Genomic DNA, 16,707 nt, shown 5'->3' on the forward strand with positions numbered 1-16,707 from the left:
AATAATTGTATTTTAAAAAAGCACTTTTTTGGATAACTACTGATACACAAGTCAAGAGGGCAATGGGTGTTTAACAGCAAGACAGAAGACATTGTCCCCTTCCTATATCTCCCTGAGAGTACCTGGGAGCAATACAGACAGTTATTAATGACTATGGACCTGAAAAGTTCTTTTCTGTTTTTTATTATCCTGCTGGAGTTGCCACCACACTTGTTTGATGTTAAAAAAAAATTCTTAGAAAAATTAAAGTAAGTTAAACGGAAAACATATCAGTGCTAAAAGACCAGACGAGATAGTCACCTGATGGTTTCTTCCTGATACAGCGAGCTGACAACTGGACCTCCAAACCCAGTTTTTCCTTCCTTTCCTCTCTTCTCTGGTGTCTGAAAGAAAAAATTGGTAGAGTGACATGGCTTTCAGACTCAGTCTGCCTCTTGCTGTCACTTTGTTTTTTAAGGGCATGGAGGGGAATGATTCTTTAGGATCCTTCCTCTCACTTCCCTACCATCATGCTCAAATGCTTCACATATCTGTTACATCTCAGGGCTCCAAAAATCAATCAATGCTATTCTGAGCACAGTCCAGAGGGAGTCTCCAGAGAGGCACAACAAGGCACCTTCTCTCTCCCTCCCTCCTCACAAGAACGAGTCCACTGCCTGCACAGCCCGCTCAGTCTTGGCCACTTAGGACCAAAGTGCTAATCCTTTGGGAGGCAGCATAATGTCATGTTACTAGACTGAAAAGCTCACCTTTATTAATCTATTTAATATAGATTTAAATTAAATTTTATAATGGGCTGCATTTCCAAGTGATTTACTCCAAAGAACTCTAGGATTCTGAATGATTTCTACCATGACAGAAAAGAACAATTAGAATACTGAGAAGTCCGGTGGGGAAGTGAGGAAACAGACTGACAGAGCGCGATGGGTACACAGAAGTCACTTACTACAGGAAAGGCCCAACAAGGAAAATAACAGCACACCACTGGCCAGCACGTACAACCTCCAGCTTTAACATTTCCAGCACATCATTAATGATCTATAACCTATCCTGGAAAACGATCCCTCACTCTCAGAGACCTTGGGAGGCAGGCCAGTCCTCGCTTACAGACAGCCCCGCAAGCTGAAGCAAATACTCACCAGCAAATACTCACTACACACCACACCACAGAAACACTAACCCAGGAACCAATCCCTGTAACAAACCCCGTTGCCTACTCTGTCCCCAGATCTACTCTAGCAACACCATCAGAGGACCCAATCACAACAGCCACACCATCAGGAGCTCATTCACCTGCACATCTATCAATATGCCATCATGTGCCAGCAATGCCCCTCTGCCATGCACATTGGCTAAACCGGACAGTCTCTACATAAAAGAATAAATGGACACAAATCAGACATCAGGAATGGTAACATACAAAAGCCAGTAGGAGAACACTTCAATCACCCTGGACATTCAATAACAGATTTAAAAGTAGCCATTCTTCAACAACAAAACTTCAAAAACAGACTTCAAAGAGAAACTGCAGAGCTACATACATTTGCAAACTTAACACCATTAATTTGGGCTTGAATAGGGACTGGGAGTGGCTGGCTCACAACAAAAGCAATTTTCCCTCTCTTGGTATTGACACCTCCTCATTAATTATTGGGAGTGGACCACATCCACCCTGACTGAATTGGCCTTGTCAACACTGGTTTTCCACTTGTAAGGTAACTCCCTTCTCTTCATGTGCCAGTATATTTATGCCTGCATCTGTAATTTTCACTCCATGCATCTGAAGAAGTGGGTTTTTTACCCACTGAAAGCTTATGCCCAAATAAATCTGTTAGTCTTTAAGTCTCTAAATCTGTTAGTGCCACCAGACTCCTTGTTGTTTTTGTGGATACAGACTAACACAGCTCCCCTTTGATAATTAGAATACTGATAGCTCAATATATAGTCTATGGCCTACATTTTTAAAAATGACTAGTGATTTTGGGTACCCAATTTTAGACACTTTGAAGTAGCCTGATTTTCAGAAGGTTCTCTGAAAATCAGGTCCTTTTAGAGGCCACAGAACCGCATCCACCCACTCCTGTAATGGACCCTTAACCTCTGGCTGAGTTACTGTAGTCCTCAAATCATTCAAGATTTCAAGTTACAGAGAATCTACCATTTACACTAGTTTAAACCTGCAATTGACCTGTACTCCATGCTGCAGAAGGCGGTGAAAACCCCCCATGGTCTCTGCCAATCTGACCCATGGGAAAATTCCTTCTGACCCGAAATATGGCGATCGGTTAGACCCCGAGTATGTGGGCAAGACCCACCAGGAAAATACCTGGGAAAGAATTCTCTGTAGTAACTCAAAGCCCTCCCCAGCTAGTGTCCCATCACTGGCCATTGGATATATTTGCTGTTAGTAGTCAATCAGCTACATGCCACTGTAGGAGTCTCATCATACCATCCCCTCCATAAACTTATCAAGCTCAGTCTTGAAGCCAGTTAGGTTTTTTGCCCCCACTGAAGTTCCAGAACTTCACTCCTCTGATGGTTAGAAACCTTCACCTACTTTCGAGCCTAAACTTGTTGATGGCCAGTTTATAACCATTTGTTTTTGTGTCCTCATTGGCACTTAATTTAATAACTCTGCTTTCTCTCTGGTATTTATCCCTCTGATGTATTTATAAAGAGCAATCATATCTCCCCTCAGCCTTCTTTGGTTAGGCTAACCAAGCCACACTCTTTGAGCCTCCTCTCCCAAGGTAGGTTTTCCATTCCTCAGATCATCCTAGTAGTCCTCCTCTGCACCTGTTCCAAATTCAGTTCATCTTTCTGAAACACGAGAGACCAGGACTGCACACAGTATTCCAGATGGGTTCTCACCACTGACCTGTGTAATGCTATTAATACTTCCCTGTCTCTACTGGAAATACCTTGCCTGATGCATCCTAGAACTTCATTAGCCTTTTTCATGGCCGCATCATATTGGTAGGTCACAGTCGTCATGTGATCAACAAATACACTCAAGTCTCTCTCTTCCTCTGTCATTTCCAATTGATACATCCCCAGCTTACAGCAAAAATTCTTGTTGTTAGTCCCTAAATGCATGACCTTTCACTTTGCACTATTAAATTTTATCCCGTTTACAAGGTCATCCAGATCTTCTTGTATGATATTTTGGTCTTCCTCTGTATTGGCAAAACCACCTAACTTTGTGTCATCCGCAAATTTTATTAGCGCACACTCACTTTTTTTGCCACGGTCAGTAATAAAAATGTTAAATAAGACTGGTCCGAAGACCGGTCCCTGAGGAACTCCACTAATAACCTGCCTCCAGCCTGACAGTTCATCTTTCAGTATGACCTGTTGTAGTCTCCCCTTTAAGCAGTTCCTTATACACCTTTCAATTTTCATATTAATCCCCATTTTCTCCAATTTAACTAATAATTTCCCATGTGGAACTGTATCAAATGCCTTACTGAGATCCGGGTAGATTAGATCTACTGCATTTCCTTTGTCTAAAAAATCAGTTATCTTCTCAAAGAAGGAGATCAAGTTGGTCTGGCACAATCTACCTTCTGCAAAACCATGTTGTATTTTATCCCAATTACCATTAAGCTCTATGTCCTTAACTACTTTCTCTTTCAAAATTTGTTCCAAGACCTTGCATACAATTGAGGTCAAACTAACAGGCCTGTAGTTTCTCAGATCATGTTTTTTCCATTTCTTAAAAAACAGGAACTATATTAGCAATTCTCCAGTCATCGGGTGCAACCCCCGAGTTTATAGATTCATTTACAGACACAGGCCTAGAACCCTGACCAGGGGTATTCTATTTGCTACCCAAGATCCATAAACCTGGAAATTCTGGACGCCCCACCATCTCAGGCATTGGCACCCTGACAGCAGGATTATCTGGCTATGTGGACTCTCTCCTCAGGCCCTACGCTACCAGCACTCCCAGCTATCTTCGAGACACCACTGACTTCCTGAGGAAACTACAATCCATCGGTGATGTTCCAGAAAACACCATCCTGGCCACTATGGATGTAGAAGCCCTCTAAACCGACATTCCACACAAACATGGACTACAAGCTATCAGGAACAGTATCCCCAATAATGTCATGGCAAACCTGGTGGCTGACCTTTGTGGCTTTGTCCTCAACCACAACTATTTCACATTTGGGGACAATATATACCTTCAAGTCAGCGGCACTGCTATGGGTACCCGCATGGCCTCACAGTATGCCAACATTTTTATGGTCGACTTAGAACAACGCTTCCTTAGCTCTCGTCTCCTAACGCCCCTACTCTACTTGCACTACATTGATGACATCTTCATCGTCTGGACCCATGGAAAAGAAGCCCTTGAGGAATTCCACCATGATTTCAACAATTTCCATCCCAACATCAACCTCAGCCTAGACCAATCCACACAAGCGGTCCATTTCCTGGACACTACTGTGCTAATAAGCGATGGTCACATAACCACCACCCTATACCGAAAACCTACTGACTGCTGTACTTACCTACATGCCTCCAGCTTCCATCCAGGACACACCACAGGATCCATTGTCTACAGCCAAGCTCTAAGATACAACCGCATTTGCTCTAATCCTTCAGACAGAGACAAACACCTACAAAATCTCTATCAAGCATTCTTAAAACTACAATACCCACCTGCTGAAGTGAAAAAACTGACTGACAGAGCCAGAAGCATACCCAGAAGTCACCTACTACAGGACAGGCCCAACAAAGAAAATAACAGAAAGCCACTAGTTGTCACCTTCAGCCCCAACTAAAACTTCCCCAGTGCATCATCAAAGATTTACAACCTATCCTGAAAAATGATCCCTCGCTCTCACAGATCTTGGGAGACAGACGAGTCGTCGCATACAGACAGCCCCACAACCTGAAGCAAATACTCTCCAGCAACCACACACCACACAACAAAAACACTAACCCAGGAACCTATCGTTGCAACAAAGCCCGATGCCAACTCTGTCCACATATTTATTCAAGTGACACCATCATAGGACCTAATCACATTAGCCACGCCATCAGGGGCTCATTCACCTGCACATCTACCAATATGCCATCATGTGCCAGGAAAGCCCCTCTGCCATGTACTTTGGCCAAACTGGACAGTCTCTACGCAAAAGAATAAATGGACACAAATCTGACATCAGGAATCAGAACATTCAAAAACCAGTAGGAAAACACTTCAACCTCTCTGGCCACTCAGTAACAGATTTAAAGGTGGCAATTTTGCAACAGAAAAGCTTCAAAAACAGATTCTAACGAGAAACTGCTGAGCTTGAATTAATATGCAAACTAGATACCATTAACTTGGGTTTGAATAGAGACTGGGAGTGGCTGGGTCATTACACATATTGAATCTATTTCCCCATGTTAAGTATCCTCACACCTTCTTGTCAACTGTGTAAATAGGCCATCCTGATGATCACTACAAAAGTTTTTTTTCCTGCTGATAATAGCTCATCTTAATTAATTAGCCTCTTACTCCACCTTTTCATGTTCTCTGTATGTATGTTAGATATATCGATATATATATCTTCTTACTACATGTGCCATTCTATGCATCCAATAAAGTGGGCTGTAGCCCACGAAAGCTTATGCTCAAATAAATGTGTTAGTCTCCAAGGTGCCACAAGTACTCCTGGTCTTTTTATTAAAAAATAAAAATTCTGAAACACAAAGGTTTCCTTACCTCTACTGCTACCAGCACCTGACATTATTTGAAATGAAATTTTTAAAAAATCTAATTGACTTTTAATTATATGTTTACTTTCTGCATTTCTCTCAACACAGACTAGTCAGTAACTCCCCGCTTAATGTTGTAGTTATGTTCCTGAAAAATCCTACTTTAAGCGAAATGATGTTAAGCGAATCCAATTTCCCCATAAGAATTAATGTAAATGGTGGAGTTAGGTTCCAGGGAAAAAAATTTTGCCAGACAAAAGACATATTATATATATACATACATACACCCACACAGTATGTGTTTAAAACAAACAATTTAATACTGTACACAGCAATGATGATTGTGAAACTTGGTTGAGGGTAGGACATTTCCCAGGGAATGCCTTACTGATAAATAATGAACTAGCACTTGGCTGAGCCCTCAAGGGTTAACACATTGTTGTTAATATAGCCTCACACTCTAGAAGGCAGCACCAATGGAGGGAGCATGGCAGAGAGAGACAGAGACACACACCCTGTGTGAGAGAGAGAGACAGGCATTGCCCCTTTGCGTATGCTGATCCCACTCTAAGTTCTCCGCCTTTTTAAGTAGATCAGCAAGTTGAGACAGCAGCTGCTGCCAGCATGCTCCCTCCATCCTAAGCCCTGTCGTGTGTGTCCCCCGCTCTATGGAAAAGGGGTAAAGGAGCAGGGAGAGGGGAACACCCTGACATTAGCACCCCTCTTCCCCCCGCCCTCCCCTTGGACAGCAAGCAGGAGGCTCGCTCCAAGGCAGAGGGCAGGAGCAGCACATGGCAGTGGGGGGGAGGGACAGCTGAACTGCCCGGCAATTAATAGCATGCTGCGTGGCTGCCGCACAGGGGACTTAGGGGAGCGGGGAACTGATAGGGGGGCTGTGGGTCCACCCTGCTTCCAAGCCCCCACCAGCTAGCTCCAATGGGCTGCTCTTTCTGCAACCAGTGGACAAAGCAGACGGCTGCCAAACAACGTTATAAGGGAGCATTGCGCAACTTTAAAGGAGCATGTTCCCCAATTCATCAGCAACTTAACAACGAAAAGTGAGGAATTAGTGTAAATGGCAAGGAAGCATTTCCATTGGTTTTTAGTTTGTAAAAGGCTATTTTCACTAAACTTACATTTTGGGTCAAATTTCACTCAACATTAAGCTAACTCCCACTTATATGAATAGTCCCATTAATGGTAAGAGGAGGTTGTACCATTATTCCTCGAATTTCTAATATGGAGAAAACACTGCAGAGTGAACACATACAATTAACAAACGGAAGTTTCTCTGATTTTCACTACAGATGTTCAAGAGACATTTTCTCCTAAATTCTTTCCTGTCATTTGTTATCCAGCTACAGCTGTCATCATGTTTGCACATTGTTAAAAACTGCCTAGCCAATGTATTGTACACATATATAGTAAGTGACAGTCTCTGCCTGAAAGGTGTTTTAACACTGTGTGTAAGCCCAAGTCCTGGTATGAGGCTAGACCCTCCGACATTCTAGACCAGACACGAGAATGCTACTAACAAGGGACACTAATCTGTAGAGCATTTACTATCCATTGTTTTAAAAAGGACAAAAATTTAAATTTTTTAAAGTGTTTTTAATTTTTCAAGTGTTCCAAATTCAGAATAAACCACAAAACTCTTAGCTCCCAGCACTCCAGTGTCAACATGGTGTCTAGAAACCTGCACCCTGGAAGAGTTATAAGAAACCAGCTACACAATCAGTATGTTTAAGATTATTTATATTTCTCTGTTGGTGGCATTTGTTCCTGCTTAGTAAGTAGTGATCATTATAATGTATTTTCCCAATCCTTTTTATGGCCTCAGTTCAGCAGGGCACTTAAGCATGTACCCAACTTTCACACATATAGGATATTCCCATTAAAATCAATGGGACTACTTGTTTTAAAGCAAAAAGAACAAGGAGTACTTGTAGCACCTCAGAGACTAACAAATTTATTTGAGCGTAAGCTTTCGTAAGCCCATGAAAGCTTACGCTCAAATAAATTTGTTAGTCTCTAATGTGCCACAAGTACTCCTTGTTCTTTTTGCTGATACAGACTAACACGGCTACCACTCTGAAACTTGTGTTTAAGGTTACTCTCATGCTTAAGAACCTTGCTGAACCACGGTATTATTTTCTTAAGGCTGGCTCTGAAGTACGGAATTCTGCTATCTTCCTTTAATATGTTTCACAAAGATATATTCCCTCTGGACTTGTAAAGTTTTAAAGGATTGGTACATAAAACACGGTGTTGTTAATGATTATCCTTGTTCCAAGATAGCTAGAGGGCTGTTCACCCTCCATGGACTGGTTTAACGTGCAAACACAGTTGAATGACTAGTCCTTTTTTAAATACATTTTTCTTATCCAATTGTGCAAATAACTAATAAAATTTAAGAATGCATTTTAGACCACGGTTTGCAATGTTCCACATGGGAGGTGATCTTATTTTGTAATCATTAATTATCTTCAGTACCACAGTCCTAGCAGATCCTCTCTTCTTCTATGCTCCCCTAACTGCTGCTTGAAGAGTATTTACTTTTGCTGTTACCATTTATCACTTCATCCCTTTTCTATTTTATCACCATACCAGTATGGGGTTCCCCCCTTAATAGTTGTAAGAGTCCCTGAGTCCAGTTTTGCAAACCATTTTCCATCTTGCTCTGAAGTGTTGTTTGATGCTTTGTATGAAGGAAGAAGCTACACATATATACACGTATATTGCTTTTTTGGGGGGAGGGGGAGGAAAATCTGTGAATATCTAGTAATTACAGAATAACATGAAATGTGTATTAATATGTTCTCTCTCGTCTGTCCCAAATTGTAAACCCCATTATTTATTCTGGATTCTCAAGCGTCAACAACATTACAATAAGAAAAACACATATGAAGATGAAAACTTTCATTCACATTTAAAAACATTCACCCAAGATATATATATATATATATATATGTGAGAGAGAGAGAGAGAGAGAGAATTGGTCAGGAGGATCTTGACCAAAGAATATAGCTGGCTTTGGGGATTTAGTGGAAGGTAGCTTCAAAATCATGGAATCTGAGTAGGGGCTCTGAAAACTATTGTATGTCAAGCAGTGCTCCCCAGAATTAGAATAGCAAGGTGACACAAAACATCCTTTCCCCAAATGGAAAGATCTTAGCCTCTTTACAGCAAAACGCCCCTCTTAAAAAGTCTTTCACACAAAACCTTGTATCCATATACCATCCACCAATTATGTCCACACTAATAAGGATGAAAATTAATTTCAACTCATCTGCTAATTAGTGCAAGAGCCATTTCTACAACGTGATGCATAAAAGACAGCAATCATTTGTCCATGGTTTTCAGAAGGAATCACGGAAAAAAAAAAAAGTGACTCCTATAGCAGGTTTGCTTCTTTCCACAAAGCTTTTCTGCTTACTGCAGTCACACACACAAAACGCTTTAGAAAATACATTATCTTTTTACAAATTGTGCCTTAGAAAATTCCTTGGGCCAAATGAATCACATTTGCAACCCCAGAGAAGCCAATGGAGTTATACCACAGATTAATTTGGCACAAAGGGTAGCAATTCATCAGGAAACTAAATTGTAAAGGCTTTCTTATACATGTGAGAGTTAGAGCCTCAATTTGTCTAACTTTATTCCTAGAATAGTTTGGGAAGTAGGGACAAACTAATATGTAGCCCAAGAATATTCAGTGCATAACTCATGAACTTCATTTGTCCTTCATATCACATGAAGGAAAAAGTATATGAACCATATATGCAGATGAAAAACTAAGGAAGAGTCCTACCCAGAGTACTTAAACATAGTTCTATTCTGCACAGTGATAAAAACAGCACTTTGGGGTTCCATATTTATTGTCTCTAGATTTCTAAAAAATATATGCTGAGTTTGCAAAAAAAAAAAAAAAAAAAAAGTTTTTTTCCTGACTGACAGCTCTATTACCAAGATGGGTTCTTTTCATTCTACACATCACAGCCTTCCTGACAACGCTGTACCCCCGGCCATTATCTCTCACTATCTCCCACGGAAGCCAATGAGATTTACACAATTCAAACTCTGCGCATTGGTAATTTTTTCATGTATGAAGCACTACAGGTATATATGGAACTATACAGTTATTTAAAAGATAACATGGTCCCAGACCTAGAAAGCCTGCAATCTAAATTCCATCCAGACAAAAAATCCCCACAACAGCTGGAAACAGGTCATGACCACAAAAGCCATAATGAGTGGAACACCAATACAACAAAGGGATGGAAAGGTGGGGAGATGGTTACACTTGAGTTAGTAGTTAAAAAGATATGGGAAATATGAGAGTTTGAAACAGCTAAGGAGAAAGGTTAGCGGACAGCACTTGTGTCACAAGCATGGGGGGGCACAGAGAGGAGACAAAAGAGATGCTTTTGGGGCGCACTGAAATTTAGACTTTCATTCTGAACTCTTGTACATTGCTCCCTAGCTGCCTTAAGTATCTGCCTTAGCTCTGAATTCAGTTTCGCCTTCACGTCTTGGCAAGTCAAAGGACAGCTCAGGCTGGATTCTTTCTGCCGTTTGCACCTCCCTGCATCTCTCCAAACCAGCAAGGCGCTTTGTGCTACAACAGGGATTGATTCCCAAGGTAGGGAAGGCAGTGTTCTCATGGCCACCTTCCCTTCAGGTTCCTTTACTGATGGGCAGCACCGAGTTCCTACAGGGACTCCACTGGAGCCCTTTTGGCAGAAGCTATAGCACAGCTTCTCCGAATCAGCACATCCACCAGTCATCCTTTCAATGCAACACTCTCTTCCTGGAAAGTGTTTAATTTATGCACGTGTTAAAAGATGTTATACATCCCCTGCCCCACATGGCATGTATACACACACGGCCATCCTTAACTCCACTAAGCAGATAAACCAGCACCGTAGAACACATGCTAAGTATCAAGAAATCCAGAAGTAAAGCAAGTGCTTTCTTGGACCATAAAGACAGCAACCTGTTCTCATTCTTCCCTCAGTACACTGTATTGGTCAATAAAAGACCAGCTTGATTCAAGGTGCAATCAGATCTTGACTGGCTGTCACTGATGATGCTTTTCCAGAGGACTGCAGGCCTGACAGTCTCATTCTGAATGGAATGGAAATATAAGGACTAATATTTGCTAACATTATTAATTCATTTTTCTCTACTCCCCCTTACTCCTTTATATGTGATGTCAAGATGTATACCTTTACATTGTTGTCAGCCATAAAAGAGACGTCATGTGTCCCAGTTCAGAGGTTAACATACAATAACAGACACATTAAAAACCCTGTCCAACGCCTCACTGACAATTTCAGCTCCATCTTCTCTTCAAAGAGACAGCAGCTCAGACCCAGTTAAGAGCTTCAACAACATGAAAGTCTAATCATGATTGAAAGATGAGAGCTAAAGAGTATGGCTTTATCTAGGGCTGTCAATTAATCGCAGTTAACTCATGATTAACTCAAAATTAATCACAATTAATCGCAGTTTTAATCGCACTGTTAAACAATGTAATCCCAATTGAAATTTAGTAAATATTGTGGACTTTTTTTCTACATTTTCAAATCTATTTATTTCAATTACAACACAGAATACAAAGTGTACACTGCTCACTTTATATTATTTTTATTACAAATATTTGCACTGTAAAAATGATAAACAAAAGAAATAGTGTACACCTCATACAAGTACCGTAATGCAATCTCTTTATCGTGAAAGTGCAACTTACAAATGTAGATTTTTTTTTGTTACATAACTGCACTCAAAACCAAAACAATATAAAACTTTACAGCCTACAAGTCCACTCAGTCCTACTTCTTATTCAGCCAATTGCTAAGACAAACAAGTTTGTTTACATTTACGGGAGATAATGCTGCCCACTTCTGATTTACGTCACCTGAAAGTGAGAACAGGAGTTTGCATGGCACTTTTGTAGCCAGTATTGCAAGGTATTTAAGTACCAGATATGCTAAACATTCATATGACCCTTCATGCTTCGGCCACCATTCCAGAGGACATGCTTCCATGCTGATGATGCTTGTTAAAAAAATGCATTAATTAAATTTTGACTGAACTCCTTGGGGGAGAATAGTATGTCTCCTGCTCTTTTACACCTGCATTCTGCCATGTATTTCATATTATAGCAGTCTCAGATGATGACCCAGCACACGTTGTTTGTTTTAAGAACACTTTCACGCAGATTTGACAAAAGGCAAAGAAGATACCAATGTAAGATTTCTAAAGATAGCTACAGCCCTCGACCCAAAGTTTAAGTATCTGAAGTGCCTTCCAAAACCTGAGAGGCATGAGGTGTGGAGCATGCTTTCAGAAGTCTTAAAAAAGCAACACTTTGATGCAGAAACTTCAGAACCTGAAGCACCAAAAAAGAAAATCAACCTTTTGCTGGTAGCATCCGACTCAGATGATGAAAGTGAACATGCATCAATCTGCACTGCTTTGGACAGTTATCAAGCAGAACCCATCATCAGCATGGACATGTGTCCTCTGGAATGGTGGTTGAAGATGAAGGGACATATGAATCTTTAGCACTTCTGGCACGTAATTATCTTGCGGCACCGGCTACAACAGTGCCATGCGAACTCCTGTTCTCACTTTCAGGTGACATTACAAACAAGAAGCGGGGAGCATTATCTCCTGCAAATGTAAACAAACTTGTTTGTCTGAGTGACTGGCTGAACAAGAAGTAGGACTGAGTGGACTTGTAGGCTCTAAAGTTTTATATTGTTTTATTTTTTTAATGCAGGTTTTTTGGTACATAATTCTACATTTGTAAATTCAACTTTCATGATAAAGAGATTGCATTACAGTACTTGTATGAGGTGAACTGAAAAATACTATTTCTTTTGTTTTTTACAACACAAATATTTGTAATCAAAAAATAAATATAAAGTGAGCACTGTACTCTTTGCATTCTCTGTTGTAACTGAAATCAATATTCAAAAATATAGAAAACATTCACAAATATTTAAATAAATGGTATTCTATTATTGTTTAACAATGTGATTAATCATGATTAATTTTTTTAATCGCTTGACAGCCCTAGTTTTATCATGCTAAGCATTCTGTAAAAGGAAGAACAAATTACATATTACACAGACATACATAGAGTCTGTCTGAGGGGCCCTGGATTTCAGAGCTTACTTTCTCCCTGAAAAACCATCCATTTGCTGACTTTAAGAGCACGCAATAAAGCTCACTTATCTTTCTGAGCTTTTTGGAGAGTGGAATAAGAGTTAGTGTCTTCCAGCAGAATATGGGGTAGTGTTAAGTGGTAATTCTTTGTTGGTCAACCCTAGTTACAGGGCGAGGATAAACTGCTGGGATTTGTTATTTTTGTGTGGATTAAAAAAAAATCATCAACAGAGCTGAGAGTTTGGGATAAGCACTTTTTATTTGGATGTACATTTTTAAAAGAACAAAAAACAGACATACACACAACAAGGTGGTAGTTTCTAGGGCTCTATACAGGAATTCAGGTGCCTTCTGCTGACTCAGCGAAAACTCAAATGTAAACTCTCCATAAAGATGCAAAGTAATTGCTGCTCAACCACTCTGAGATTAGATTGAACCTCACTGGGCACAACTCATCTAGGAGTAAAAGAGGGGTCAGAGCCTTTCTCTGAGACTGGTATAGGGACAGAGAAATCCTAGCAATAGCTTAGCTTAGGGAGAAAGCTTTGGCTTAAGTTTATTTACTTTTATTGTAATCTGAGCTACTCGTAAAGCCACATCCCAGGAAGGAGTTAATGCTATGGTCTAACCTTTGTTCAGGACACAAGGGGAACTCTGCCTGCTCACAACACGTATGTATAATATGTATGTACATATACATATCTCAGCGTAAGGGGAACAGACTAGATGACCCCTCCAGGTCCCTTTCAGCCCTACATTTATATGACTGTGGTGGTGATAAATTGCATTTAGCATGTACCTTTGATTGCCTCACCTGCACTCTACCCAGTAATATGTCTCCACCACAACTACGTCTAACATCACAAATCCCTGAATGGCTTCTAACGTACACTTTAAAAAAAGAAAGAAAAAAAACCTGCTAGATGTTTCCTGTTTCTTCCCCCAAAATGGTAAAACCCCTCCTCTCTCCAAAATTACCCTGGCTTAATGCTCTAAACAGTCAATATTCAATCCTGCACCAGGGGTATGTTTAAAGGTCCAAAATCATGTGGGTTTACAGGGCTAAAAATGGGAGCTTTACATAACTGAAAAGGGGGGATTCCCAGCTTTCAGGTAGGACACAACACTTGCCTTTACCCCTGGAAGGTCCCAGGATATCAATCTTGCAAACTCAAGATGTTGCCTAGTGCAAAAGAAGCTATTTTAGGTGACATTTAGAGAGCTATTTAATGTATTTGCTTTCATTGTTCTCTCTCTGAGCCCTATACTACTGGACTCTCAATAACCAAAGGTACCTGGGCTCTACAAGGAGAATAAGCCCCAAATTTAAAAAACTGGAACTAAAACCTTGCTTTCTAAAATAGTTTCTGTAGCTTACAGAATACGTGATGCTGTGGCATTAAGATTTTATCAGCACTTATTTTGGATGAACTGCATAATTCATCTGTGGCCTCATCACTTGCCAGCTGTAGCCATCCCACACTCTTGCTGATAAAACCTTTATACCACAGACATGTTATTTTATATATTCATAATACCTATGTAATATCTCCATCCACCAATCCAGGCTCATTTTAGGACTCAGTATTGCAGCTGTAAGACAATTGTTCTTTAATTCACACCTCAACCAAGTATACTACAAAAATTGCATTGAAATGATAAAATCTCCTGATTGAAATTTAAACCTGTTCCTAGTGGGGTATTTAGTGATGTCCAAACAAGAACAAAGTTTAATGGCTATTGAAGACTACTTTGTACTAGACACAATAAAAAGACTGCAAAACCCCTGAAACAGGTAACTGGGCTCTTGCTAGCACAGGTGCCGGAACTAGGAATGCTGGGGATGCAGCAAAACCCCCCGGCTTGAAGTGGTTTCCATCAAAAACAGAGTTTACAGTTTGGTTCAATGACTCTCAGCACCCCACTACACAAATTGTTCCAGCACCTCTGCTTGCTGATGTGTACTGGAAGGCTTGAAGGAGTACAAAGCCTTTAGAAGTCATGGAGGTTGGTGTAACCAGACTGGAAGATGAAGCATAGATCAGGGAAATGACAGGCAAGATCCACTGTTGCATTATACCACAGACTTTGAAATCTAATTATATTTTTTACATGGGAGAAATTATGCAATCCCTACGTTCATAAGAGTGACGGACAAAGAGAGCTGGGGCATCTGCTAAGGGGAGACTGAGAAGGAAGCCTGTATTGAAAAAATGAACATACTATCAAGAATTTTGTGCAGTGATAATCAGTACTAAAAATTATAACATCATGGATATTAAAACAACAAGGTTACAGGACAGGAAGCTAAGCCAAGTGACAGCTCCCATGCTGCTGAGTAAGTTTCTGTACCCTATAGTATTTTTTCCTCTAAATTAGTGGTTCTCAAAGCCCGTCCGCCACTTGTTCAGGGAAAGCCCCTGGCAGGCCGGACAGGTTTGTTTACCTGCTGCGTCCACAGGTTCGGCCAATCGTGGCTCCCACTGGCCGCGGTTCACCGCTCCAGGCCAATGAGGGCTGCGGGAAGGGCGGCCAGCACATCCCTTGGCCTGCGCCGCTTCCCTAAATGACAAACTTTATTTGAATATACAAACATAGATGCAATCTCTTTGATAGACTGCACCACACTTCAATATATGGAGTGACATCCTGACTCCATTTAATTCAGTGGGGCCAGCATTTTACCTTGTGAGTCTTACCCAGTGTTTACCAGGGAGCCACAAGTGTTTCTGTGGGCTGCATTCTCTGTAAAACTTACCAATGTAGAGTCCATACCTTATGTCTTGAAGGCATCAAATGTGAATGTTCTTTAATTTCTCCTAGATCTTCTTTCAGTTCCTGTTTGTGCCTCTGGTTCTTAAAATCTATCACCCTCTCAGGTAATCCTGTGGCATCAGTATCCAGATACATGCCAATATCAGAGGCTTTCAGGAGTCTATTTTCCTATCCGCTCGGAGTGGATTTACATGGATAACCCCCATTAGCAATAATGGTAGTCCATGACATTGCCCCACACCAATTTTTCAATGCACTGATTGAGGAATTCCACAATGTTGATATCTGGAGCTTTGCTCTAAAGGATGATTCTTTGGCATGTGCCATTTGGTGGGAGGGGTAGGGGAGAGATTATTAGAGTCACAAAGCCACAGAGGAAAAGGCTCTGCATCCTTTCATCCTCCTTAAAATATATGTGGGGATGATCCGTAGTTTCAGTCCCACCAGTCTCAATTGCTATGATAGGAGATAAGATGACAGGCTAACTTCTTAGGTCTGGCATTATAACATTAAAAGTAAAACCTTGAAGTGGGCTGACTGAATCATAGGAAGCTAGTATAGTTTCAAGATGCAGGAGAGTTTATGGAACATATTTCACAGATTTAAATCCAATAAGGGGACCTTTAAACCTGCTTCACTTCCTTCTATCATTACACAATGCTCTGACATACCTGGACACAACTTGAGAAAGAAAGGATTGTTAGAGAGACAGCATAAACATGTAAACCCGCCTAAAGTTTTAGACACTCCCTCCCTCCGTGTCATGGCCTGGCTGTCCCCCTGGGAAGGGAACTTGGGCAGACACTAATTGTATTTGACAGCAGCAATTACACGCAAGGCTGGAGATTAGAAGCCCGTTAATTGTGTGTGCTGTAATTGCTGCCGTCTTTTCCTTTACTAGTTAAGGCCAGTGCCAGGAGAGTCAATGGGAGGAGGGTAATGCAGGTGGTCCAGGGACCAAAGCCCCCAGAAAGGGGTGTATCTCTCTCTCTCTATATATAAGAAGGCTATCAACACAGCAACAATGCAGGATGTTCCTTTGAC

At 40.9% G+C, this 16,707-nt stretch overlaps 1 protein-coding gene across 1 annotated transcript in view; it reads right to left on the bottom strand.

Moving 5' to 3' along the window:
- Positions 1 to 16,707, bottom strand: part of ACBD6 (acyl-CoA binding domain containing 6) — a 135,776-nt gene that overhangs the window by 85,091 nt on the left and 33,978 nt on the right. The window contains exon 4 of the mRNA XM_074962188.1: positions 301 to 383. Coding sequence (XP_074818289.1) covers positions 301 to 383 — 83 coding nt within the window. The remainder of the gene's footprint in view (positions 1 to 300; positions 384 to 16,707) is intronic.

Source organism: Natator depressus, chromosome 8 (genome assembly GCF_965152275.1).
Source record: "Natator depressus isolate rNatDep1 chromosome 8, rNatDep2.hap1, whole genome shotgun sequence".
In the NCBI taxonomy this organism is placed as follows: Eukaryota; Metazoa; Chordata; order Testudines; family Cheloniidae; genus Natator; species Natator depressus.